Source organism: Dermatophagoides pteronyssinus, unplaced genomic scaffold, assembly GCF_027571235.1.
Source record: "Dermatophagoides pteronyssinus isolate colony J.1.1.1.1 unplaced genomic scaffold, Derpt_VIB-CSIC_2022.12 sq0015, whole genome shotgun sequence".
Classification (NCBI taxonomy): Eukaryota; Metazoa; Arthropoda; class Arachnida; order Sarcoptiformes; family Pyroglyphidae; genus Dermatophagoides; species Dermatophagoides pteronyssinus.
This window is the reverse complement of record NW_027461539.1, coordinates 335,951-360,176: the sequence shown is the minus strand read 5'-3', so window position 1 is coordinate 360,176 and position 24,226 is coordinate 335,951. Positions and strand designations below refer to the sequence as shown.

Below are 24,226 nucleotides of genomic sequence, written 5' to 3'. Positions count from 1 at the left end.
TGGTGGTGGTTGGAAACTTGTTTGAAATTCCTGAATACACACACACGAAGCAAAATGGATATAATAATTTTGACAAAAAAAAACATGCGTTCACCGAATGCGACTAAATCACCGACTAAGATTGACATTTTCTTTTGAATATCATGCATGACAATTTTCAAAAATTTTATTTTATTTTTCTAAAATATCTAATGGAGTTTAAAAATGTAAATTAACCAAGTGAAACCAAGTTAGAAATTTCATTTATCAAGCTATTTGTTTCCGGCCTAAAAAACTTTGAATTCTTTCCATGAATGATTCATTCATTCATTCATTCATTAAATGCATCAATAATCACAAATGTGTTACATTGATTGAATACAGTAAAAGGCAATAAATGTTATGATTGTTCTAATTGATTAATTGAATTGTTATAAAATACACTGTATACATATTTAAATCAACTAAATTTGTAACCATCAATACAACAATGATCGAATATATTATCAATATACAAGTTGAGAACTTGGCTTGATCGGTTTCTTTACTTCCAAAAAGTCGATGATCATAATTTTATTTGATAAATGAGAATATTACTTAAGATATTAACGAATTGAAGAGCAAAATGGTTTTTTCAGTACATCATTGCTAAAAATTTTGGAGAAAAGAAAAACCTCTCTAACCGGTATGTTTTTTTTCCAATACTTGTGTGTTCGGAACTTGCATGTCAAGATCAAGTTTGAATGGCCAAAAAAAAGAAAAAGAAATACTGTTTTCAACCAGGTAATACACATTCAATCAAAAAAAAAATTCCGGAACACACAATATATTCAAGGTCAAAAATACAGGAAGCCATTGATTGAATGTTTAGTTTAGAAATTGAATCTAATTATTTATCACAAGTATTAGATAATGATATAACAACCTGGAAAATAATATGAGTACACGCGATTACCAAAAAAACAGAAGATAAAACATGGAATCTGCCTACCCTTAACGTTATAAATAACAAAACTTATTGATCATCATCATTTTAGAGTAAACTTTGTTTGTGTCGACAGAAGAAAAAAAATAAACGATTCTTATCAAATGAAATTGTGTTAAAAATTTCATTTTTAAGAATATGAATTGTAATGAGATGATTATTGATGAAACAAAAAAAAATATACCCAAAAAAGAAATTATTTACTAGTCTAATCGGTATCTATGTCTGTGTTGTTGTTGTTTTTCAGTTATTTATGATCATCAACATGAAATAGCTGAATGATTGACATCATCATCATCGTTGTTGTTTATTTATATTCGATAAAATCGATACGCATTTTAATCAAATTGAAACAAATAATAATAATAATAAACATCATTATATCAGTGAATTGCATGATTATATTGAAATTTACCAACAACAAAAAGAAAAACAAAGTGACAAAATGATTCATTCATTCAAATCGTTCAAATCATACCTTTTATTTTAATTTTTTCAATTTTGAATATTCCCGGCAAAAAAATTTTTAGCAACTTTGTGTTTTTTAAAAAATATTTTTAGTACAATACTCGACCGATTTTCTATCACACTTTGTTCACTTTTTTTAAAAAAGTTTTCTATCAATTTTCAAAGGTATGTTAATTTTTTTTGTTTTTGGCATCAGTCCACGTTATTGTTGTTGTTGTTGTTGCTTTTTTCCGCATTTACCCGAAAATAGATTCCCATTCAATATTACAATGAAAGATATTTGGCTATTTTGCCAAATACAAAAAGTAGTAGTATGTCTTCACTAACAAGAATCTTGTAAGAATTTCTATTTTATTCACACAACAAAATGAACAGTTAAAAACATACATAAAGCCTAGACCCAAAGTACATATAACAAACATATACAGAAAGAAAGAAAGAAAGAAAAAAGATTTCAAAATCAAAAAATTGTTTTTTGTGTCTAGCTCTTTACATAAGTACATAATTTTAACTGAAAATTCTTCTAACAAAATTACAAAAAAAAAAATTTTGTTTTGTTTCTGCTTAACCATGACCTGTTGTTGCCGTTGTTTGAAAAGATTTGACTCAAATATCGTTAGAAACGATAAATGATGATGATGATCATTGCTATATTATAAATGATGATGGTAATGTTTGCAGACGGGCGAGGCAATTTAATAATGTGTGAAATGAGAAAAAAAAATAACAAATTTTTTTTCTAACGACATCGAATTGGATGGGAAGAAAAACTAGAGTATCATCCGATTTTTTATAAAATATCTGTTTGATGCTTGTTTGTCCTTGTCTATATTGGTGGTTAGATGCCATGTGTGTGTGTGTGTGTGTGTGTTTGTAGCGTTCATGGTAACTTGTTCACTTTCAAAATTTCAATTGAAAATGCTATAATCAGCAGCAGCAAAAATCAAATTCAAATCGATTTGTGTTGAATCAATGAGAAAAGTGAGAGAAAAAGAAAACCCGAAAAAAATGCAACAATTTAAAGCAAATCCGGTACAAATGAAAAAATGAAACATTTTTTTTTCTTCAAAAATTGTGATATCAAGGTAAGTACAAATGATTTACCTACACATAATTTGTTGATGTTGTTACAATGTTTTTTTTCTTCATTCAATCGTGTTTGTGTTTTGTGTATGAGATAAGTAAACAACTTTGATCAAAGAATTATTGTTCTTTTTTGCAAATAAATTTCTGATATCTTATTATCATCATCATCAGATATCCAATGATGATTTTTCGAATCACAAAAATTTCGAATAATATTTTCTCTTTCTGTCAATGTTTCAAATTTCATTCATTCAACAAAATCATTAAACAAACTCGATTCAATCACCTTTTTTTGATCTAAAATATCTGAATATTTTTCAACAACAAACAAAATCATTATCATCATATTTAGTGCGTGCATGGTATCATATTTTTTAGTTATTTTATGATATAACTATATCATAATTCGATTGATATGTTTATGATGATTGATAAAATATTGTTGTTAAAATATCGTGAAACTATTTTGACAGTTTAGTGATAAAAAAGAAAAGAAAAGGAAGGAAGATATAAGAGAGAAAGAGAAAGAGAGAGTTGAATCATAATAGTTGAATGAAAAAGATATATTTTTTTTTTGTTGAAAATCCGGGATCATGTCACAATCATCAATTTAAAATTGAAAAAATTGCTCTTAAGGTGTGTGTGTGTGTGATGTCATCATCATGTTATCATCATTACCATTTTAAGTACATTATTGATCCATTATTTTGATTGATTTCGATTTGATAATGATAATAGGTGGTGGTGGTGGTTTCCAAGGTGTCTTGTCTATAGACAATTCAAAAGATTTTTTTTCTTCTTCCTACTTTACTCTAATCGATATAATTGCGATGAAAACGTTTTGATAGTGAGCAATAAGAGCTGATTTGTTTGATTCCATAATAATATTTCCTATTGATTTACCAAATATATACAGTGAATGTGTTTGTGGAATAGCGTGAAATTTGGGCGAGTTCTGATCTGATATTTTTTGTTTTCAAAAACATTTTTTTTGTTCTAATGTAATTGTAATTTGTTTGTTTGTTATCTTTCTTTTTTTTTTGATTTTAGCAATCATATATCAATTAAAACATTCAATTATTTGGCTAATTTTTTTTTGTTGACATGTTTGTTTAATCTAACAGTGAATGCGAAATTTCAGAAGAATTTCAGGAAAAAAAGAGGGTGATTTTTTGTTCAAATCAAAAATTTGATTTTTGCCGGTCAAATAAATATATCCTTTGTAATTTTTTTTTCATTTTTTGTTTTGAACATTTTGTACACAATGCAGCAGTTCTGGATAACTTTCCATATTTGTCATAGTCGATGGCAAAAAAAAAATATGAATTCGTTGAACCAAAAATAGAGACAACATTAAAAACAAAACAAAACAAAATTGTTGTTGTTGTTGTTGTCTGGGATGGGAAGGGAAGAAGAAGGAAAAAAATCATTCATTCAACGGATGACATTTTTTCATTATTAATAATGATGATGATGACGATGATAATGGTGGACCCACCACCACCCTTCTACCAATACTATCTCATCATCATCGACCGTTTATTTGTTTTAACGTCATCCAAAAATCCATCCCAAATTTTTTTTGTAATCAAGATTATGATCTTGTCATGTTTTTATATGGTATCCATATATGTGTATATGTACTACATAATTGATGAATGGTATGTTCATCACATAATTTAATCATATTGTTGAATCTATATATATTTTTTTTAATAATAAATATTTTCATTATTATAATAACAATATGAATCTATGGCATTGAAATGTTTCTTTTTCTTCTTCTTCTTCTTAATACCGTGTTATTTGATTTGATTTTTCTTTTAGTAATGGGTATATAACTTTTGAAACAAAATAGTTACAAGCTTGTTGTTTTTTTTTGCTTGTTACTGGTGATTTTGATGATGATGATGATGATGGTGGCGATATGGTCAAATATAAATAAATTGTATGCATATATCGTTTTATTATTCAAAAAAGGAAAAAAAACTCACATTGTAAAAAAACAAAAAACACACACATACACACGCCGAACATTCGAACGTACCAACTGATTCAACCAAACACACCAAGCGTCCAACCCATTTTGGACAGCCAAAATAAATGCAACAACAAAAAAAAAACCGAGCAAGTTTATCTCTGCAAAAAAAGCATGTATGTGTTTTATAAATTTTTGTTGTTGTTGTTGTTGTTTTCGTTGTTCTGTTCTGTTCGTAAAGCTCCCAACAAATCATATACAAAATAAATGAAATATATGTTTCCCAAATATTGGAACAAACACAGATACTATCCATTTGGGTGTTTTAGTTAGATAATGCTGTCACCGTGATAGCGTTTGTGTATTTTTTTTGTGTTGCTGTTTTATTTTGGCGCAACGATTCGGCGTGATATATTCTCGGTGTACATCTGAATATATTTGGTTCATTGGATCTGGCATTCAAGTGAATTCCACCACTACTTTAATATTGTGTCAAGATATAAAAACCGGCAAACTCAACATAAAACTTCATTGTCTTTATAACAATAATAATATATCCATGATGAGATTAGCTGCTTTATTATAAGCCACCGGCATCTTTCCTATCTCTATCTCCATAGCTACATATGCGTATACTTTCAATAGATTGGCTATAGCGGCGTTTTGTCTTATTTTCTGGATGTTGAGATATTGATATTGACTAGATTCTCCCATCTCTCCTATTTCACCGTCTCTTCTTTATTGTCTTGTGTGTGTGTAAGTTTGTTTCCATGTAGACTTTTTTTTTCGCTGATCCATTAACGGAGATTTATCATTTTTTTTGTTTGTTTGTTGTCTATCTTTGTGCCTTGGCCTCGTCCAATGTCAATGATATTGTTGATTATAAAAAAAAATTGAATGACTGCGACCATTATCAAATAAGCACGTTTGATTTATTGAAAATTTTTTGATTTTATTATTTGTTATAATCTGGGCGTATAACTTAGAATTTTGTTTTTTTTCTTTCTATTCTTAGAATTTAGATTCTGTGCAAACCCCCCGGAGTATTTATCATCGCATTTGAAAGCAATGTTGGCCAACATTATTCATCTATGATATTTTATTGCATCTTTTTTAAACCTGATCATGATTCATCAACTGTCATCATTCATTATCATTATTTATTGAAAACAAAAAACAACAAAAATTCAAATCAAATAGATTATCGAAACGAAAATCTTCAACGGTTTAGTCTATATATATACAACTTGTCGAAAACACACTGGAATCTGACCTTCCATCTTAAGTCAGATTCTTATATTCAAATATTTCAAACGTTTTTTAGTTATATCATCATATTTTAATAATTTTAATAATCATGTTTCAATCGTTGGGTCGTTTGTTCGTCTTTTGTTTTAAATATGTTTCCAGTTGTTTTCAATTGTTCGCTACATTCGGATGTTCAGCACATCATCATCAAGATTATCAACAACATAATAACAATAATCAGAGCAGTCGATCTCTGACTACAAATAATAGTCAACAACAACAACAACAACAAAATCCAAATACTGTTAACACCCATAATCTTGGCACGAATAATAGTGTTATCAACAGCAATGGAAAAGTGATCCATCGAAATAAAAATGGTCATCTAATGAACGGATCATTGACTAATGGATATCAACAATTTTATACCGCAACGTCTTCAATTAACAAAAGATCAAAGTCTTTTCAAAATGCACACACTGCCATCATTAACAACAACAATAATAATTATCACAAATCAGTTGTTCGGCCCATAAACCAGAAGCAATTCAACGAACCAATCCGTCCGACAATACCATTCCATATGCTCGTCTCAAATTACATTTGTCATGGTACATTAATGTTATTGGGTTATATGAACGATTTTCTTCGAAAAATCGGCTGGTTCGAATCATTTGAACGTGTGGAAAAAAATCGCGAAGGTTATACCCAATTATACAACACATTTAATCCATTCTACATCCGAAATATTATTCAACGGTTGATTGATATGTGGTCACATCCTATTTGTTCGGCACCCGGTGGCTATACAGAAATCTTAGAACGTGAATTTGGACCATATAATGCAACTTGGAAGTTAGTAAGCATCATTGAAAAGATCGAACAATATATTTTGTTTTTTGATCTTTTTAAAGTCAACATCCAAACATGGCTGAAATATTTTTTTTCTTCTTACTATAGATACACTGGACGTAAAATAAAAGCCATAAATATGGGATCATATGATTATCTGGGACATTCAGAGAATAAAGGGCCACGAATCGATTCGGTCATTGAAACTATAAATAATGTTGGTGTCAGCGTTTCTTCGACGCCAAATGAATTCGGTAAATTTATAACCAAGTTGAACTTTTGATCCCATTTTTTTTATTATTGAATCCTTGATTAGTTTTAAATCATATCATAATATTAGTACTAGATTTTTGTTCATTGTTTTGTATTCTATTTTAATAATATCTTTGTAAACGATTTTATTCTCATTAATATTTCATAAAACAGGTACTACACAAATATATCGTGAACTAGAGACAAAGGTGGCCAAATATCTGGGTGTGGAAGATAGTGTTGTGATTGGCATGGGTTTTGCTACTAATTCATTATCGTTACCGTGTTTATTTGGTCCCGGATCGTTAGTGATTAGCGATGAATGTAATCATGCTTCATTAGCGCTTGGGTGTAAAATTTCGGGAGCCAAAGTTTGTGTTTTCAAACACAATAGTAAGTTATGATGTTTAGAACATGACGTTTTTATTATTATTAATTATCATTTTTATTATTATTAGATATGAACCATTTGGAAAAGATAATTACTGAATCTTTGTTAAAAGGACAACCTAATGGTGAACAATGGCGAAAGATTGTCATCTTGATTGAAGGTATCTATTCGATGGAAGGTACAATCGTCAATTTACCCGAAATAATACGCATAAAGAAGAAATATCGGGCCTATGTATATATGGATGAAGCCCATAGCATTGGCGCCATGGGATCTCGAGGCAGAGGTATCTGTGATTATTACGGTTGTGATCCACGTGATATCGATATACTGATGGGAACATTTACCAAAAGTTTCGCTGCTGCCGGTGGTTACATTGCCGGTGATAAACGAATCATTAATTACATACGCACCAATTCGGCTTCTTTTTTTTATGGCACCACAATGGCCCCCCCTATTTGTCAACAAATATCATCGATTCTTGATGATTTTCTTTCTTTAAATACCGATAGTAACATCAAGTCACCTATACAGTGCCGAATATTTCAGCTAAGAAAGAATGTCTTCCGTTTTAGGCAAAAACTAAAACAATTAGGATTTCATATTGATGGAAATAATGATTCTCCAGTCGTACCATTGATGGTATACACTCCTTCTCATCTTAAGTATGTACAATACATTCATTTTATCATTGTTGATAATTAATTTTTCAATCTCTTCAGATGTTTAATATCTAAATTGTTAGAAAAAGGTGTGGCCAGTACTGGAGCAGCATTCCCAGTCACTAGTTTAACTGGTCCTCGTGCCAGATTTTGCCTTTCTGCTAGCCATACTGATCAAATGATCGATTATGCATTAAAATGTTTGGATGAGATTGGCACCGAAATCGGCATCAAATTTGATGGTAACAAAAATTTAAAACCATCACCTTCTCATAAATGTTCGATTAAATGTCAACATCAACATGAATACTTTAATGGTAATGGTATTGCTGTTTTTTAAAGAATCATTGTTCGTATATCTCATAGAATCAAACGCTGGTTTAAAGCCATTTCAAATGTCCGTTGAGGGATAACGAATACCAAATGAATTTGATCGTTTACGTTTTTCTTATATTAATTATTTTCTTTTATCGTTTGACATCACATACACACACATACAACATTTATAACTTAGATACCTAACGTATATTAATCATTTTAAATAATTGCTTTAAACAATCGCCCATACAAATATTAAATTTTGTTTATCATCAATTTTAATGAAAAAAGTTTTTAAAAATAAACATGTAAGTAATGACAATGATCAATAATCTCCATGTTTATAATTCTTCTCTGATATGTTGGTTGCTATCAGACCGATCTAATTGATCCTGTATGAATCGATTAAGATCCTCAAGTTTTCGATCGCCTTGATACAAAATAGGCTTACGGGGACCTTGATCCCGACGAATATAATAAATTGTAGGAAAACCATTCACATCGAACCATTCGGGAAAATCATTACTACTCGCATCAATTTTCATGATTCTCAAACGATCATTTTCGTGTTCGAATTTTTTGGCCAATTCTTGATAGATGGGCATCAATGCTTTGCAATGGCCACACCAAGGCGCATAGAATTGCAACATTATATCATGTTGTTTAGATTCAATAACCAATTGTTGAAAGGTTTCGCCTACCACTGTCCATAAGTTATTGACAGGATTTTCTTTTGGAATAGGTTGTGATCGCAGAACTGGATTAATTTTTCCTGTACGAACAGCTAGTACAAAATCAATCAAGACTTGATCATTGAATTCATCTGCTGGTTCCATAGCGTATCGTCGTTTAGCGGATTCAAAATATCCAACATTCACATCTGCGCCACTATCATCCAATTTGAGATCTTTCAATTCTTGTTCATTTTCGCTTTCTTTGGCAATCACGAATGTAATTTCTTCGGTTTTCTTGATTTGTGCGGCAGCTTTCAGAACTTGTTCTCGTATCATTTGGGTTTCTATGAGAAAATTTTTTATGAAAATGACTAGATTCATTTTAAAATAATTAAGTAATAGCTTACGTTTTCTGTAATCAAAACTGAAATCAACATCATAGTAGACAACAACTAGCGGATAACGATTAGCATAAAGGCTATAGGTTCGAGAATAACGATATCCTACCAACGGTATACTATGGTTACGAATAAAATCCACCACTTCTTGCACCGAAGTTGATTGATCCAGTATCATGATATGGCTATTAGATTCATATTTCGAACGAAACCACAATGGGTAAAAAACGGCTATTGAATTTGGTTTTTGTTTGAGCTGATTCACTAGATCGTTGTTAGCGATGTGAACAAAATAATTATCGTCATCGAATTGATCATAGGCAACGTCTATGAAAAGATCGAAAATTTTTTCATCTGGATGAGTATCAAAAAATCCAACAATAGTTGGGATATCCTCTTTGATTTGCTTTCTTAGCATTTCTTTTGATTCGATCAATTTGCTGGGAACTTTTTGTATCTCTTTCATAAAATCTACAATACCATTCTCATCTCTAGGTCCTTTGTAAGTGAGTTTTTTCCCATTTCGAAAAATGAACAACGTTGGATAGCCTTTTACTTCGAATCTTTGAGCTAGCTCTTGTTCAGCAGTTGCATCTACTTTGGCAAGTTTAATTGGTTTTTCTAGCTCTTGAAGCCTTCTTGCTGCACGTTCATATTCCGGTTTAAGACGTTTACAGTGGCCACACCACGGAGCATAAAACTGAACCAGAATCAATGATTCTGATTTTATCGTATCATCGAAATTTACAGATGTTAATGTGATCACAGACTCTATTGGTTTATAATTAGGATCAGATATTTCACGCATATAATCGGCTATCCCTTGTGATGTACGTGGACCATCGTATTCAGTTCTGGTTCCATTACGATAGATGAACAAAGTCGGAACTATGATCAATAACAACAGTTATTTATATAGTTGAAAATAACGATTGAAAAAAAACTCACATCCAGATACATTATGTTGTTTTGTAAATTCAGAAAATTTTGAAGCATCGATTTTGGCCAACACAACTCTATTCTTGATCATCTTGTAGAATTTTAGCAGCTTTGGAAAATTCAGGTGCTAATGCCTTACAATGACCACACCATGGTGCATAAAATTCAATCAATGATAATGGATGTTGTTGAACAAAAGAATCATAGTTTCTATCATCCAAAACATATACATAGTTTTCGACAGTTATCGTTTCTATATCTATTCAATGAAATGAAATCATTTGAAATTTGATTCTCATTTGGGTGTACATACCATCAATATCGATATCGCATCGGATTAATGTTATCAGGAATAAAAGATAATAAAAACTAAATGATAATGACGATTTCATTTTTTATAAAATTTTCACATGATACAATATTTATTCGCAAACTATACGTCATCAAGTGTAAGCACAAAGAACTCAAGTCATGAACCTGTTGTCGGGCCGGTCAGCTGACCGAAATCCATGTTCATACATCCATTTTTCAAAACACGAATGATAAATGACAGATATCAATAAATTCACATTTAAATTCTTTCTCGTAAAGTTTTCGATATTATTTTGGGAAAATTTCTCGAAGTCAAGCCGCTAACTTTTTTTCATCGTAAAAAAGTTTATAACAAATTGATGATGTTCAAATCATCACTATTCTACGCTAGCCATTTATTTTCTAGTCATCACCGTGATTTGTATCGACGATTGTTGCCTTATAATATATCAAAATATTTGCATACATCATTGTTATGTTTAGCTGCTCAAGTTGATTACTATAAAGTACTTGGTGTATCGAGAAATGCTTCACAAAAAGATATTAAAAAATCATACATCGAATTGGCAAAGAAATATCATCCTGATACCAATCCGGGTAATAAAGATGCTGCCAAACTTTTCCAAGACATAGCCGTAGCTTATACGGTTTTGTCAAGCAAAGAAAAACGAAGTCAATATGATGCGCAATTCGAACAAGAACAAAATCAAACATTCGAATCATTTAGACGTTCATCTGCTTCCACTTATCAATCACCTTATGAAACATTTCATTCTTCAGTCAATCCTGAAGAATTATTTCGAAAAATTTTCGGTACCGATTTTCAAGATCGTTTCACCAAAGCTGATCGCGAATGGATTGATTATTCGGGTACTGAACATGGCCACGCTCCAACAGAAACTACTATTATAAGTTTATCATTTCGTGAAGCTGCAAAAGGCTGTGAAAAAGTGGTTGAAGCTCGAACATTAACTGTTTGTGAAAAATGTATGGGCATCGGCAGTGAACCCGGAAAATCTATTCAAGTCTGTCCATTCTGTGAAGGCCTTGGCTTTGAAATTATCGAAGGTGTTGAAGATAGATTTCGAGTAACATGTCGATTTTGCAATGGTAAAGGCCATAATGTTGTTAATAAATGTACCAACTGTTTGGGTTACGGACGAACGTTGGTTGAACGTAAAATCATAATTCCTGTACCACCTGGTGTAACGGATGGCGAAACATTTAAAGTTAACGTTGATCCATCCGAAGGAGATTCAGCTCGTGGAACAATAGGAACTCAACAGATTTACATTAAGTTTGTGGTAGAACCATCTGAATACTTTTCCGTAGATGGCAATGATCTTCATTCATCAGCATCGATATCGATACCGCAAGCAGTGTTTGGCGGTGAAATTATTGTCGATGGATTATGGTGTGAGGAAAAAATTACCATTTCTCCTGGTTCAGATTCGCATACCGTAATGAAATTAGATAAGAAAGGTTTAAAAGACAAAGTTAATCCAACATATGGTGATCATTATGTGCATCTAAAAATCATTGTTCCTAAAACTCTCACCAAGGAAGAAAATGAATTGTTACGAAAATATGCTAAAATCGAAAATTTAACTAATGGTTCGATTCATGGAATTCATAAAGGTGATTTATTTATTTATATTTTAGGTTAAAATAATTAAAAAAAATTCGAATTTTTAGATGCAGAAAAAACCAGATCCGATAGCGATCGCAATGCGACTGATCCAGATATTTCCGATCATGAACGTTTGCAACAAGCAAAAATAAATTTTTCGATTTCGACTATTTTTGATGGATTCATTGGCGAACCAATAAAAAAATTTTATCGAATGTCAAAAGTGATTTTAGGAGAATTCATGTCTAAAAAATAAAAATTAAAAAATTTCATTACGTTCTTTGTGATGAACTCTTGTTCGGGATTCCCACGTGTTTTTTTTGTTTTTGTTTTTGATCATCGTTATTTGCTGGATTCTTAGTGTTATTGGTATTTTAAATCATGGAGCCTCACCGACCAGGTCGTTTTAAACAAAAAAATAAACCACATAAAGCTGGAAAAAAGCGTTTCCGATATAATTCAACATCATCGGTTCATTCATTACGATCCTCGTCATCGAATATTGGTGGCAAAAAAGGTTCAGGTTTTGCTCGTATTGTGCGAAAAAATCAATCAATACAAATCAGGCGCATTAAACGAGAAGAACTAATTAATTCGCGTCGAAAAATTGCTGTAGCGCCTATTCTTATTGCTGTTATAGATTTTTCTGATCGTTTGGATCATTTTTTGAATCTTTTACAAGAATTCGACCCAACATCTACGATTGAAACTTCCAAACATGGTCATTATTGGCATATTGATCTGCCAAAATTTCGAACACGATATCAGCTAGTAATTTTGGATCGAAAAGATCTTTTTTCATCAATTGACTTGGCCAAATTGGCTGACATTTTATTGATCATTCATTCAACAGACGTTGAACGTTTGGAAATCAATAATCCAGAATTGATTCAAGATGATTTCTTCACCTTGGACGCAATCTATAATCATTGCTTGCCTATGGCTATCCATGGTATTATCGGTTTGACCGATTTGAACAATCCGAAGCAAAAAGATCGAGTGCGACGAACACTCTTTGATTTTATGAATAAAAACTTTCCCGGTCTTATGGATGGACTTAATGATAAATTGCGATCATTGGATACGGTTCAAGATTTGTTTAAATTCTTTCACTTTTGTTCGACCGTTAATTGTGGCCGTAATAGATCTAGTAGTTATTGTTCGCGTCGAAGCCAGCTTTTGGCAGAAGATTTTAATTTCGTTCCTAGTTCATCAGATACTGAAATCGGTACCTTGCAGGTTGAAGGTTTTGTTCATAATAATCCATTGAATGCAACTTCCTTGATATATGTTCCAGAATTCGGAGAATTTTATATGGATCTGATTGAAACTGTTCCAGTTCCATATGGTAATGAAAAACGGAAACAAACCACAGAAATGGAATTCCGAATGTTGTGTGATCCAAAATTACGACCATCATTAAAACGAGAGAATTCTGTCGGAAACAATTTTCGAACAAGAAATGAAAGCACAACAAGAAGACATTCAACATTCTGGAAATAGAAAGGAAGAAAGTGCCTGTCGGTACATCTGACTATCAAGCGACATGGATTTTCGAATCGGATGAAGAAGAAAATGACGGTGATATTGATGTTGAATGCGATAATGAAAGTCAATTTAGTGATGACCAAGATGAAATCATTCAAAAAATGAAAAAGATTAAGTTTGCCCCTACCGTTGCTGTCTATGACGATGAAAACGTAAACGAAATGATAGATGATGAAAAAAATGATGAAAATCTGGATAAAATGATTGATTATGATCAAGAAATAGATATGCAAGAAGAACAAATGGAATTGGAAAAATTCAAGGAGCAACGAATGTATGAGATGTTTCCTGATGAAATCGATACACCTGTGGATCGGCCAGCACGTGAACGTTTCGCTAAATATCGTGGATTGAAAAGCTTTCGAACATCATCATGGGATTGTAAAGAAAATCTTCCTTCTGATTATTCTAGAATATTTCAATTTGAAAATTTTAATCGTGTGCGTAGACGTATATTCAAGTCTGATATGTTTGGTGCCGATCCTGGATTTTACGTTCGTGTCCATCTAGCTAATGTGCCGAAAAAAATGGCTGATTACTTTCAACGAAATTCTCATAAACCTTTAATTTTATATCAACTTCTAGCTCATGAACATAAAATGTCTGTGATGAATGTCGTTGTAAGAAAAGTGACATCGTTTACAATGCCAATCAAATCAAAAGAACGATTAATTTTTCATGTGGGATATCGTCGATTCGCTTCGAAACCTATTTTTTCAGCTCATACGACTGGTGACAAACATAAGTATGAAAAATATCTCCGTTCTGATGTTGCTTGTGTTGCCACTTTATACGGACCGATAACATATCCTCCAGCACCTGTTATCGTATATAAAGAATTTGAAGATGGTAGCCATCAATTGGTTGCTATTGGTTCTCTATTGGATTGTAGTCCTGATCGTTTAATTATCAAACGTTTCATTCTTTCTGGGACATCCGTATAAAATTCATCGACGTCATTCTGTTGTTCGCTATATGTTTTTCAATCGTGAAGATGTACTTTGGTTTAGGCCAGTTGAATTACGAACCAAATATGGCCGCCATGGACACATTTTGGAACCATTAGGAACACATGGTCATATGAAATGTCGTTTTGATCATCAGCTTAGCTCACAGGATACTGTGCTTATGTATCTTTACAAACGAATTTTTCCAAAATGGTATTATGAGCCGATTATGGTTGATCAACATCCAAACATAAACTTGACATCTAATGATCAACTCAACCAAAACGAAAACAATGATGATGATAATAAAATGCAATTATAATTTATATGAAATTGTTTTTTTTTGAAATAAAAAAATCTGTTTTTTTTGCAACTTTTGAATTAAATAAAATATATTTTATTTTTTCTTACTAATCAGTCCAATTTTTTAAAAATCTATTATCCTGATCAATGTTTTAATGATCGAGTTGAATAAGATGTACGAAAATTAAATTCTTTTATTCAATTCATTAGAAATGTGTCATCATTTCGTTGAAATTCAATATGATTTTGGAATGAGCGTAGGTTTTGTTTGTCTGCAATTCAATCCAATGAAAGTTTTGTTCATCATTAATTTCATATTTTTTTTCGTGAATTCACGATTGAAGGACATCGAATAGATTGGGCTGGTCTTTAATACACAGGCGATATAACAGAGCTGAATGGATTGATGAAAAAATGAACATCAAACTGACAATGAACAAATAAAAAAACATTTCTAACTCATAATTATTATTAGATTATTGGGTGTTGTGATGGGAGAGATATTTGCTTGCGCTTCAATGATTCTTCTGTTATGTAGTTTTTCGGTTAATGCCGTTTTTATTGTATAGTTTTCGCTTTAAATTTTTTCCAATCAATCATCAAAAAAAACTTATCAAAACAACATAAATATTCATTGATAAACATGTATACTTAAATAACCATTAGATTAAAAACAATGCGTTTCTTATCATTATATTCATATTCATTGAAAAAATCACCGAAAGATCTTCGATTAGCGATTGTGGCTTGTCGTTTGTCGTTGATATTGGCAATAATTGCATTAATTTTGTTTCTATTAACCGTATTTACTTTTTTTACGAATAATAACCATAATTTAACTTTGTCACCAATATTATCTGATGATCAAGACGATACCAGTTCATTGGAATTAGTTAATCAATCCGAAAATCAAACGAATATAATCACTCCTTCTTTACATCTAAATACTGCCGATTTTTCCGGTGAGTATGCTCAGTTTTGATAATTAAAAGAAAATTTGAACATTTATTTCAAATAATTTTCATTACATGTTGAAAACGTGATCGATCAAAATTTCTAAATATCATACAATGATATTACTCAATTTTGTAGTCATATTGCGATAGCTTAAAATGAAAAAGTTATGATTAAATATTCCTATTTTTTAATGATTTGATTATTATCTAATCGATTTCATATAGCATTCACTTTCCTATTGATCGGATTTATATTGTTCATCTGTGTAACAATCAGCAGTTCATATGCCTATTTTTTATATCGAAATTATCGTCAATCACGTTTGGTAAACTATGAAATGATAAATCGTTCATTTGATCAGATGTATTCGGAACAAATTGCCAGATTAAAGATCAAAGACCCTATTATTGCATCTTCGAATTCAGGTACAAATCCTGAAAGTTTAACCGAAGCCATTACTGTGATCAAAGTCGTGGAAAGCCAGAAACCAAATATTAGCACGGCGATGTCGATTAAAGCCAAAAATAATCCCCAAAATAGAACCAAATTTAAATTCTGGTCGCGTAACAAACACCAACAAGAACTAAATAGTCAACAAAGATTCAACTATAGAAAAGTTCCTATCTCCAAAGAGATGACCATTTGATTGTTATTCTTGCTAATTATAAAACATTTTTTTCCTCTTTTTATATATTATGATTCTTTGTTAAATGTTATTTACATTATGTCATCAAATGATGGGCAAAATAAGCCGTTAAAAGTTTTTGTTTTGTGAATGAATTGTGTCCATATTAATATAACATAAAAATGTCACTACTTCGTATCGATTGTATTCGTCTGTATTCGACGTTCGTTCTCATTTGGATTACGATCGCATTCAATTTGATTGATTAAAAGATTCCAACGACGACGGCCTGACCATGACCCGGTATGTACGGTTAAATAAAATGGACCAATATGTTGCTGTACATCGACAATCACTAGAAAATGAAATTTGAAACGAATCGATAATTTGTTTGTATTAATGAATTACTTTCAATACTTACCATATTGTCCTACTTTTGATGATGGACATAAAGGCTCGATGATATCAGCATGATCATGACGCATTGCTCTTAGAGTAATCCAATCCAATATATCACCACTAGTAGAAGAACCAGAAGCATTATCGCTTTGTTTATTTATATAACGACAGCCATGATCACTTTCTGAATAGCGTATCATATTAGTATCATCATGATGATGACCTTCTATTTCATATTCAATAATATCCAGCCTTATCATTTATCGATTGAATTGAGTCATTAATATCCAAATAATTGATAAATTAGATACTAACCTGATTTGACATATCGGGTGTATGCCAGGCATTCTATGTATTGTGAGTGAACATTGATTATTTTTCGATTGTTCATTGATTATTGATAAGTCATCATAAACATCATTGTCCTCATCATGATAATTATGATTTGTTTCGGTTTCTTTGGATCCATTTATCAACGATGGATAATCGGGACTGGTGAAATAGGTTGAATTTCGAATCGAAATACTGTTACAGGTTTGTGGAACTATGGTTTTTTCATACAAATTGAATTCAGTTAAATGTGATCATGATACTATCTATGATACTCACAAACACAACATGAATTACCGATACCACATTTGCCAATGGCTACGCCACCTTTTTGTTTGCAAAGCAATGTTGAATAGCAGATTCCTCGGTGTTTTACTTGTGTATAATCAACCAAAAGGAAGCGATTAACTCCATTCACTAGCCTTGGCTGTGGTTTAATGATACACGATGGCCCAGCATGTAATAATGTACCGACTGATAAATGAGAATTGAACATTACATTTACTGTAAAATGATTTCAGAAGAAGACAATAATATAAAGGATTTTTTTAGTCAATACCCATATATTATCGACCTCAAATTGAAAAAAAAACGATTAATGTAAAGGCAATTACTTACTGGAATGTACGGTTGACGGATGATTGCCGATTATCGTAAACATTAATACTAATAAAATTGTTGTTGATCTTAATCGATCATTTTTTACTGTAGATAATGAAGATGAACATTTTGATGATATTAAGGTTAAAAATTTCAACGAAAAAGTTAACGAGCAATTTAACGATAATGATTGAAACATTGTCGTTATCACTGTAAACTGTTGTTGAAAATTTTCAGATCTATAATTGAAAAGATTTCTTATACACGATATATGCTGACGAATGATGATGATGATGATCGAGCTAGTTGTGCAGTGTTATTATGGTTTTTATACAACTCATGATAATTGTCATTGCTCATAATTTTTTTTCTTTCCGAATCAATCTATCTTAATTTTTTTATTAATAAATTCCGATCAACACTTAACAAGGTGTCATCGTGCTTCTTGGAATGTTTAGGCTTTAGGATTGCATTGGTATGATATGGTTTTGTCTTAATCATTTGTGATAACTTTCATTTTCTGTAAATAGGACAAACCGAATAGATTTGTCATTTTTTTAGACAATATTTCACAATCTTAATCACTTTCCTTGTTGTTCGTTTATATGAAAAAAATTAGGTCATTGTTCATGTTTGATCTTCCTCCTAAAATTGATGTCATTCTGATGATTTATTTGTAATTTTTGTTTTCAGCTTATTAAATTGCAAATTTTTCTTTCAAAACTGAATGATGAATGATTTTGTGGTAAAAATAAACAACGAAGGCAAATGTATTCTTATTACGATTCGCCGAATGTTATCTCAGCATGTTGAAGAAGCTGTTGATTGCTTTAATGATCATTTCGATGTTTTCGATTGTCCCTCAACTGTATTGGCTTTTCTTCATCAAGATCCACAGGCATTTTTTATTGCCATTGAAAATGAATCCTTGAAAGTGATTGGAGTATGCGGTGCACCTCTTGGTTTACATCAAACACATTTTTTTGGTCTTTACGGTATACGACCAGAATATCGATCACATGGTATAGGATCCATATTATTTGAGCAATGCATGAAACATGTTGGTTTTCATAATGCTGGTCTTTATGCAGTACCGAATATGATCCAAAAGTATATAACCAAAGGAGGATTTCAAATCCGAGAAAATGTTTCAATGGTTAATTTTTTGGGAATACCTGAACAAATTTCTCATTCTGGTAAAAAAGATATTCAAATCATTCAACTAAATGCTGATAATATCGAAAAATTTCAAGAAAAAATCATTGAATATGATGGAAAGATTCATGATGGATCTAGAGAAAAATTAATAAAATTCATATTAAAAGATCAATCCTATAGAACTTGTATGGCAATTAATTCTAACGATTCTTCTATTCAAGGTTAGTAGAGGGATGAATTTTTTATTCTTAACTTTATAATTGGTTATTTTGTTTTAGGTTATGGTTGCCTTAGACAGCATTCAATCACCAAACGATTTTATTTAGGTCCATTATATTCAAATGATGTAGATTCTGCTCAATTGCTTATAGAATCATTGATCAAAACTCAATCAAGTTTAGTTCAAGAAAATGGTTTAGTATGGAATGCCCTTGATTCAAATCCGCTTTCTTTAGATCTGGCGAAAAAATTTGCCCTTCAAGAAATTGAACGATGTGAAAGAATTTTTACAAAATATCCAATTCGAGCCAACTATCGATGCATATATTCAGTTTTTTCTCCAGATTTTTCTCTTTAAGGAAATTTTAATATCGATTAAATTGAAAATAAATGTTTATAAATTTTAACCACAAACTAATCCTTTTTTATATCAAAGTTATTTTCATATTCACTTTTTATTTCGAATCAAAATGCCAACACCACCAGTGAGCGCATTGTCTCAATTGAAAAAATTGGATCAAAATTTGGTTATACAAATTAGAAATCGTTTCCTAGCCGAAGCTAATCAAAATCCAAAACTTTATGAATCAGAAGATTTAGAACAGATTCAAAATAATGATTGGCAAGTTCAACGTTTTCTATTGGAATGTAAACAAGACATAGAACATTCGTATGAATCACTTCGAAATGCTATGAAATGGCGTCGAGAAGAAGGTATTTATCAATGTTCGCCTGCCGATTTTCCAGCAGAATATTATCAAAGTGGTTATATTTTTCGTCATGGTCGTGATAAAAATGGTGCAATCGTACTTTATTTTCGTGCCAACATTCATCGAAAAACAAATGAATGGAATTCCAGATTGAAAAAATTTTTCATCTATCAAGTCGAACAAATTGATCGTAATTGTGATGGTAAAGGTATGTATGTTTGATATATTATAACAAATTGTTTGAAATTGAATTTTTTTTCTCTCCCAGGTGTTACATTAGTAATCGATTGTTCAAATATTGGAGTATCGAATGTTGATATGGACATGCTGAAATTTATTGTAACATCATTTTCGAAATATTATCCTAAATTATTTGATGCAATTATTATTCATCAGTTACCGTTTTTGTTACAATACATTTTTAAATTGGTACAAACATGGTTACCTGAAGATGATCGAAAATTTTTCCATATGACCAACAATAAAACAATAACCGATTATATCGATAAAAACCAATTACCATCATTTTTATTGGATATCAAAATAGCCAACGAACAATGGCGTTCATTACCAGCCACAACCGATGTTGAAGGTCCAATTCTACCTGCTGATCAATTTGTACAACGTTATGGATCAAAATTTGAAATCAACAATCCAAAAGATAGTGAAAAATTGAGCTATCTCAAAGCTTATCTTATATAATCATAATGATCGTGATTTCTAATAATAAAAAAAAAGTTAAAACATTTCTCGGTCATAGGTGACAAATTCTCTAGATTGATTAACCTGATTCTTTCATTCTTTTCCTCTCTATCCTTGATCTAAAATATATCGTTTTGTATATATAGATCGTAAAACCCGCAAATGAATTGAAGATGACAATGTCACTGTCAAACAATCATAAAGTAGTTTCCAACTATCGTATAAGGCTACATCTGCATTGCTTCTGTTAGATTTTTTTTTGCATAAATTATTGTCATCATAATTCAGATCTTTCATGCCCTTCGAACAATAAAAACTCACAAATGAAAAAAATATATATTACAATTTAGCTTAAACCTTCGGGATAATTTCTTATTAAAATATTTTTGAAAAAAAATGTTTGGACTTTTACAATGTTTTTTTTGTGTTGTTAATGATTGTTTAGTTTTTGAACATCAGAATTGATTAACCTAAATTTTTTGTCAAATATATAAAATTTGAATTGAGATAAACAATCGTTGATTCTTGAAATTAAAAAAAAAAGAAAAGAAAAAAGAATTTTATCATTTTAACGGTCATTTCAATGTCTAAACAGAAATTGTTCGAATGTGGTCGAATGATAATTTTTTCTTTTAATAAACCTAAATAGGGTTGGTGTATAGTTGATATGACTGGTCGGTCGCTATGCATATATGATAAATGATCATATATTAATTTTTTTTTGTTGTTTTTGTAATCATTATGACAAAATTGTCTTCACCTATACAACAATACGTGTACCGGACATTTCAAACAGTCTCAGTAGGCTAATTCATGAGAATTTATATGATCAGTTAACAAAGAATAACCAGATCAAGGCCAAACAGAATGATTTTATGAAGTAGCAGGATTCCTGAATAAAAGACGATGACAAAAACAAATTTGGTCAGCAGTCTAAATTGTTTTTGTTAAATAAATCGATAAATTCTTGAAACATAAGCCATGATTTCAATATTTCAATTCAACAGTCATTCTATTTGATAATTGCAATTCAGATAAAGGTAATAATGCCATCTGAAATACCGAATTGCATCATTCGTGCAATGAATTTGTACGATAATGATGACATTCTGGCTTTGTGTCATGATGCCTTTATGTATTTGGGTGATCAAGTGAATGTGACTATGATGAAAATCGATCACAATTGTCTTCACGTTGCTGAAGATATTGATAGCGGTAAGTTTCATTAAATAACAATGTTGAAAAAAAACTTTATATTAAGACAAAAACAACAGGAAAAGTCATCGGTGTTTGCAGTGGATTTAATATGAACACTAAATGTGCTACGTTTGGTGAATATTCTATTGCGCCTCGATATCGACGTTTCGGTATTGGAAATCTTTTATGGAGCCGATGTATCGCACATTGTTCAAATCGTAATTGTGGAATTTTGGCATCACCAAAAAATGTTTTCAAATACCGAGAAAAATCCGGCTTTTGTGTGATACCGTCACGTAAATTGGTACAATATTGTGGTTATCCTCATTTATTTATGCTAAACAAATATCATGAAGATTGTGATTTCGAATGGATTAATGGTGAGATAAGGTAAACTTGCTATGTGCTAATCTTTGTGATATGATAATTATTTTCTAGTTTACAACCTACCCGATGTGATCGCTTATGATGAACAAGTTTGTGGATTCAATCGTACACAGTTTATTCAATATTCAATTGGAGAATCTAGTTCGGTCGGTATGATGGCTAGAGATATTCACAGTGGTAAAGTCATGGGATATGGTATATTTCGTCGATCGAATCAATTTTCAACAATTATTCCGCAACCATTGTATGCAACTTCGGTTGAAATAGCTGAAGCATTAATGTATAATGCTTTACAAAAATTTGCTGGATTCGATAAAGTTTTCATGGAATGTTGGGATATCAATACGGAAGCGACAACATTAGCTTCGCAAAAACTTGGATTAGAAAATATTAAAACATTAAATATTATGTTTACCGAATATGATATTCAAGCCAATTTTGGTAATATCATCTGTAATAGTCCTTCTCAATTTTATCCTTTTTAAAGTTTGTAGATTGATCATTAATCATCTAATGGTTAATTCAAAATTCAAAATTGAAAATAATGAATGAATTTGTTATTTTGTTTTTATTTCTAGTTGTTAAACATGAATATTTCTTTATAGAATTTACTTGCCAATATTTGGCAATTTATTCAATAGATGCCAATAATATAATGGATAATCTTTCATCTGATTTGGTGTTTTCGTTTATGTTATTTTAAATAAAAATGGCAATCATTTTGTTCTTGACCACTATCAGATGAAAGTTTTTTATATAAAAAAAAATATTATTTAATTCAATTCATCGCCATCAAAAAAATTCATATATTTTTTAAGAGAATTTTCAGTATTCATATTGATGACTGCCATACTGCCAACCTGTACCAACAAAAGTAATGATTCAAGAATTAATGCTACCATCGCAATAAGTAATTGATGTGTAATATTGAAAAATGCAAACAATCGAAATTGAAATTGTTCAATCATTGATTCCAATCGCAATAAACAAAGCCAATTGATTGCACTCCAATGCATTGTTCGATGACGAAGACGCCAAACTAGATGATGTAATTCTTGACTAGGCAATTGACCAAAATATATTATGATTAACAATTTGATTACTGATTGTGGTAAAAGATAACTGATGATACCATTGATTTTAAAATTATATAAACTCATATTGATCATCATACTAAAAAGTATGATTGTCATAAATGTATTTGAAATAACTGTCATAAATATTGATTTTTCGATTAGAATTTTTGTCTGTTCATAATGTTTTTGTAATTCCAATAGTTCTTGATGAGTATGATATAAATGTTTTGTGGCTTTAAAAATAAAAACAAAATGAGTACAAAAGTTTTATTTATTTCAAAAAAAAAAAAAAATGAAACCTACTCATGAAAGCATAACGTTTTCGAACTTCATATATCTGATGACGATAAATAATCATTATGTAAGCAAAGATACAACATTGATAATGACCAGTAAAAAAGTACAAATTAACAACAATATATCGAATAATCATTTCTGTAAATGAAAGAGCATGATTTTCTTGATTATAAATTACAAACGAAAAAATAGCCACCATTACAAATATTATCAAATAGCATATAATGATTCTTAAACCAAGACGAACATTGCGATCAACATTTAAAATAGCCATATTAGCCAAATGTTTGATTAATTTACTACCTGATAACCAATTAAAATGTATCCAATTGAAAAAGTTTTCACTGATAAATAGAATCACAATTGCATTGAAAAGAAAACGTGGCAAATATTGTATGGTTGTGTCAGCATTATCAGCTAGATTATCGTCAAATAAACTACTCGTTGAATCTTGTCTTTGTATAATCTTTTTAGTGGTCATCATAATCGTTATTGATGTATACAATAAACTTATAAATAGCCATTTTAATTTGAATAAAAAATTCCAGGTAAATTTCCAATGAATTTTTGCTTCTATATTTGTTGTATCGATTAGGCCA

At 30.8% G+C, this 24,226-nt stretch overlaps 10 protein-coding genes across 17 annotated transcripts; 7 read left to right on the top strand and 3 right to left on the bottom strand.

The window, feature by feature from the left end:
• The first annotated feature begins 1,577 nt into the window (after positions 1–1,577).
• On the top strand, positions 1,578–8,396 carry LOC113791581 (serine palmitoyltransferase 2-like). Of its 5 annotated transcripts, none has more exons than XM_075822167.1 (6): positions 1,578–1,597; positions 5,512–6,599; positions 6,705–6,850; positions 7,023–7,241; positions 7,307–7,904; positions 7,962–8,396. In XM_075822167.1, exons 2-6 carry the CDS (start codon positions 5,854–5,856, stop codon positions 8,239–8,241), a joined length of 1,989 nt encoding a protein of 662 aa, XP_075678282.1. In that variant the 5' UTR covers positions 1,578–1,597; positions 5,512–5,853; the 3' UTR covers positions 8,242–8,396. The 5 variants fall into 5 exon arrangements, with proteins under 5 accessions (XP_075678282.1, XP_075678278.1, XP_075678279.1 ...); XM_075822163.1 differs by lacking the exon at positions 1,578–1,597 and adding an exon at positions 2,192–2,517; XM_075822164.1 differs by lacking the exon at positions 1,578–1,597 and adding an exon at positions 4,501–4,672.
• A 78-nt stretch (positions 8,397–8,474) lies between these two features.
• On the bottom strand, positions 8,475–10,769 carry LOC113791676 (protein disulfide-isomerase A4-like). Its single transcript, XM_027341478.2, is given in 5 exon segments — positions 8,475–9,237; positions 9,301–10,179; positions 10,240–10,315; positions 10,317–10,489; positions 10,544–10,769. Coding segments are annotated over 5 exon segments (1,884 nt in total). The 5' UTR covers positions 10,623–10,769; the 3' UTR covers positions 8,475–8,560.
• Positions 10,770–10,775: 6 nt separating this feature from the next.
• Positions 10,776–12,468, top strand: LOC113791679 (dnaJ homolog l(2)tid, mitochondrial-like). The gene is made up of 2 exons (XM_027341481.2): positions 10,776–12,180; positions 12,238–12,468. Exons 1-2 carry the CDS (start codon positions 10,902–10,904, stop codon positions 12,426–12,428), a joined length of 1,470 nt encoding a protein of 489 aa, XP_027197282.2. The 5' UTR covers positions 10,776–10,901; the 3' UTR covers positions 12,429–12,468.
• A 7-nt stretch (positions 12,469–12,475) lies between these two features.
• On the top strand, positions 12,476–15,077 carry Tsr1 (Tsr1 ribosome assembly factor). Its single transcript, XM_027341475.2, is given in 4 exon segments — positions 12,476–13,612; positions 13,614–13,667; positions 13,669–14,649; positions 14,651–15,077. Coding segments are annotated over 4 exon segments (2,433 nt in total). The 5' UTR covers positions 12,476–12,553; the 3' UTR covers positions 14,990–15,077.
• A 169-nt stretch (positions 15,078–15,246) lies between these two features.
• On the top strand, positions 15,247–17,495 carry LOC113791697 (uncharacterized). Its single transcript, XM_027341503.2, has 2 exons — positions 15,247–15,932; positions 16,152–17,495. Exons 1-2 carry the CDS (start codon positions 15,647–15,649, stop codon positions 16,571–16,573), a joined length of 708 nt encoding a protein of 235 aa, XP_027197304.1. The 5' UTR covers positions 15,247–15,646; the 3' UTR covers positions 16,574–17,495.
• Positions 16,545–18,184, bottom strand: LOC113791693 (uncharacterized). Of its 2 annotated transcripts, none has more exons than XM_027341498.2 (5): positions 17,900–18,184; positions 17,561–17,785; positions 17,267–17,495; positions 16,974–17,203; positions 16,545–16,907 (listed from the first exon to the last, which is right to left on the bottom strand). In XM_027341498.2, exons 1-5 carry the CDS (start codon positions 18,078–18,080, stop codon positions 16,741–16,743), a joined length of 1,032 nt encoding a protein of 343 aa, XP_027197299.2. In that variant the 5' UTR covers positions 18,081–18,184; the 3' UTR covers positions 16,545–16,740. The 2 variants fall into 2 exon arrangements, with proteins under 2 accessions (XP_027197299.2, XP_075678286.1); XM_075822171.1 differs by having other exon boundaries at positions 17,561–17,755.
• Positions 18,185–18,193: 9 nt separating this feature from the next.
• Positions 18,194–19,659, top strand: LOC113791689 (uncharacterized). Of its 3 annotated transcripts, none has more exons than XM_027341493.2 (3): positions 18,194–18,356; positions 18,575–19,260; positions 19,318–19,659. In XM_027341493.2, exons 2-3 carry the CDS (start codon positions 18,609–18,611, stop codon positions 19,614–19,616), a joined length of 951 nt encoding a protein of 316 aa, XP_027197294.2. In that variant the 5' UTR covers positions 18,194–18,356; positions 18,575–18,608; the 3' UTR covers positions 19,617–19,659. The 3 variants fall into 3 exon arrangements, with proteins under 3 accessions (XP_027197294.2, XP_075678289.1, XP_075678288.1); XM_075822174.1 differs by having other exon boundaries at positions 18,501–19,260; XM_075822173.1 differs by having other exon boundaries at positions 18,412–19,260.
• On the top strand, positions 19,611–20,717 carry LOC113791692 (motile sperm domain-containing protein 2-like). The gene is made up of 2 exons (XM_027341497.2): positions 19,611–20,176; positions 20,237–20,717. The coding sequence occupies exons 1-2, from the start codon at positions 19,729–19,731 to the stop codon at positions 20,668–20,670; spliced, it is 882 nt and encodes a 293-aa protein (XP_027197298.1). The 5' UTR covers positions 19,611–19,728; the 3' UTR covers positions 20,671–20,717.
• A 713-nt stretch (positions 20,718–21,430) lies between these two features.
• On the top strand, positions 21,431–22,985 carry LOC113791691 (uncharacterized protein F36G3.2-like). Its single transcript, XM_027341496.2, has 3 exons — positions 21,431–21,885; positions 21,945–22,247; positions 22,306–22,985. The coding sequence occupies exons 1-3, from the start codon at positions 21,717–21,719 to the stop codon at positions 22,737–22,739; spliced, it is 906 nt and encodes a 301-aa protein (XP_027197297.2). The 5' UTR covers positions 21,431–21,716; the 3' UTR covers positions 22,740–22,985.
• On the bottom strand, positions 22,940–23,817 carry LOC142645594 (uncharacterized). Its single transcript, XM_075822175.1, has 2 exons — positions 23,634–23,817; positions 22,940–23,563 (listed from the first exon to the last, which is right to left on the bottom strand). Exons 1-2 carry the CDS (start codon positions 23,761–23,763, stop codon positions 23,028–23,030), a joined length of 666 nt encoding a protein of 221 aa, XP_075678290.1. The 5' UTR covers positions 23,764–23,817; the 3' UTR covers positions 22,940–23,027.
• Positions 23,818–24,226: the final 409 nt, after the last annotated feature.

Excerpts from the sequence above, each read along its gene's own strand:
- LOC113791581 (XM_075822167.1), top strand. The coding sequence starts at position 5,854 with ATGTTTCAATCGTTGGGTCGTTTGTTCGTCTTTTGTTTTAAATATGTT. Across the intron at positions 6,851-7,022 it reads TTCGACGCCAAATGAATTCG|GTACTACACAAATATATCGT; the intron begins GTAAATTTATAA and ends TTCATAAAACAG. Across the intron at positions 7,905-7,961 it reads TACACTCCTTCTCATCTTAA|ATGTTTAATATCTAAATTGT; the intron begins GTATGTACAATA and ends CAATCTCTTCAG.
- LOC113791691 (XM_027341496.2), top strand. The coding sequence starts at position 21,717 with ATGCCATCTGAAATACCGAATTGCATCATTCGTGCAATGAATTTGTAC. Across the intron at positions 21,886-21,944 it reads TGCTGAAGATATTGATAGCG|GAAAAGTCATCGGTGTTTGC; the intron begins GTAAGTTTCATT and ends CAAAAACAACAG. Across the intron at positions 22,248-22,305 it reads TGATTTCGAATGGATTAATG|TTTACAACCTACCCGATGTG; the intron begins GTGAGATAAGGT and ends ATTATTTTCTAG.
- LOC113791693 (XM_027341498.2), bottom strand. The coding sequence starts at position 18,080 with ATGTTTCAATCATTATCGTTAAATTGCTCGTTAACTTTTTCGTTGAAA. Across the intron at positions 17,496-17,560 it reads CGGTAATTCATGTTGTGTTT|TTCCACAAACCTGTAACAGT; the intron begins GTGAGTATCATA and ends AAAAAACCATAG. Across the intron at positions 17,204-17,266 it reads CACCCGATATGTCAAATCAG|GCTGGATATTATTGAATATG; the intron begins GTTAGTATCTAA and ends ATAAATGATAAG.
- LOC142645594 (XM_075822175.1), bottom strand. The coding sequence starts at position 23,763 with ATGATTATTCGATATATTGTTGTTAATTTGTACTTTTTTACTGGTCAT. Across the intron at positions 23,564-23,633 it reads AAAACGTTATGCTTTCATGA|CCACAAAACATTTATATCAT; the intron begins GTAGGTTTCATT and ends TTATTTTTAAAG.
- LOC113791689 (XM_027341493.2), top strand. The coding sequence starts at position 18,609 with ATGATGAATGATTTTGTGGTAAAAATAAACAACGAAGGCAAATGTATT. Across the intron at positions 19,261-19,317 it reads TAACGATTCTTCTATTCAAG|GTTATGGTTGCCTTAGACAG; the intron begins GTTAGTAGAGGG and ends ATTTTGTTTTAG.
- LOC113791697 (XM_027341503.2), top strand. The coding sequence starts at position 15,647 with ATGCGTTTCTTATCATTATATTCATATTCATTGAAAAAATCACCGAAA. Across the intron at positions 15,933-16,151 it reads AAATACTGCCGATTTTTCCG|CATTCACTTTCCTATTGATC; the intron begins GTGAGTATGCTC and ends GATTTCATATAG.
- LOC113791679 (XM_027341481.2), top strand. The coding sequence starts at position 10,902 with ATGATGTTCAAATCATCACTATTCTACGCTAGCCATTTATTTTCTAGT. Across the intron at positions 12,181-12,237 it reads GATTCATGGAATTCATAAAG|ATGCAGAAAAAACCAGATCC; the intron begins GTGATTTATTTA and ends TCGAATTTTTAG.
- LOC113791692 (XM_027341497.2), top strand. The coding sequence starts at position 19,729 with ATGCCAACACCACCAGTGAGCGCATTGTCTCAATTGAAAAAATTGGAT. Across the intron at positions 20,177-20,236 it reads TCGTAATTGTGATGGTAAAG|GTGTTACATTAGTAATCGAT; the intron begins GTATGTATGTTT and ends TTTCTCTCCCAG.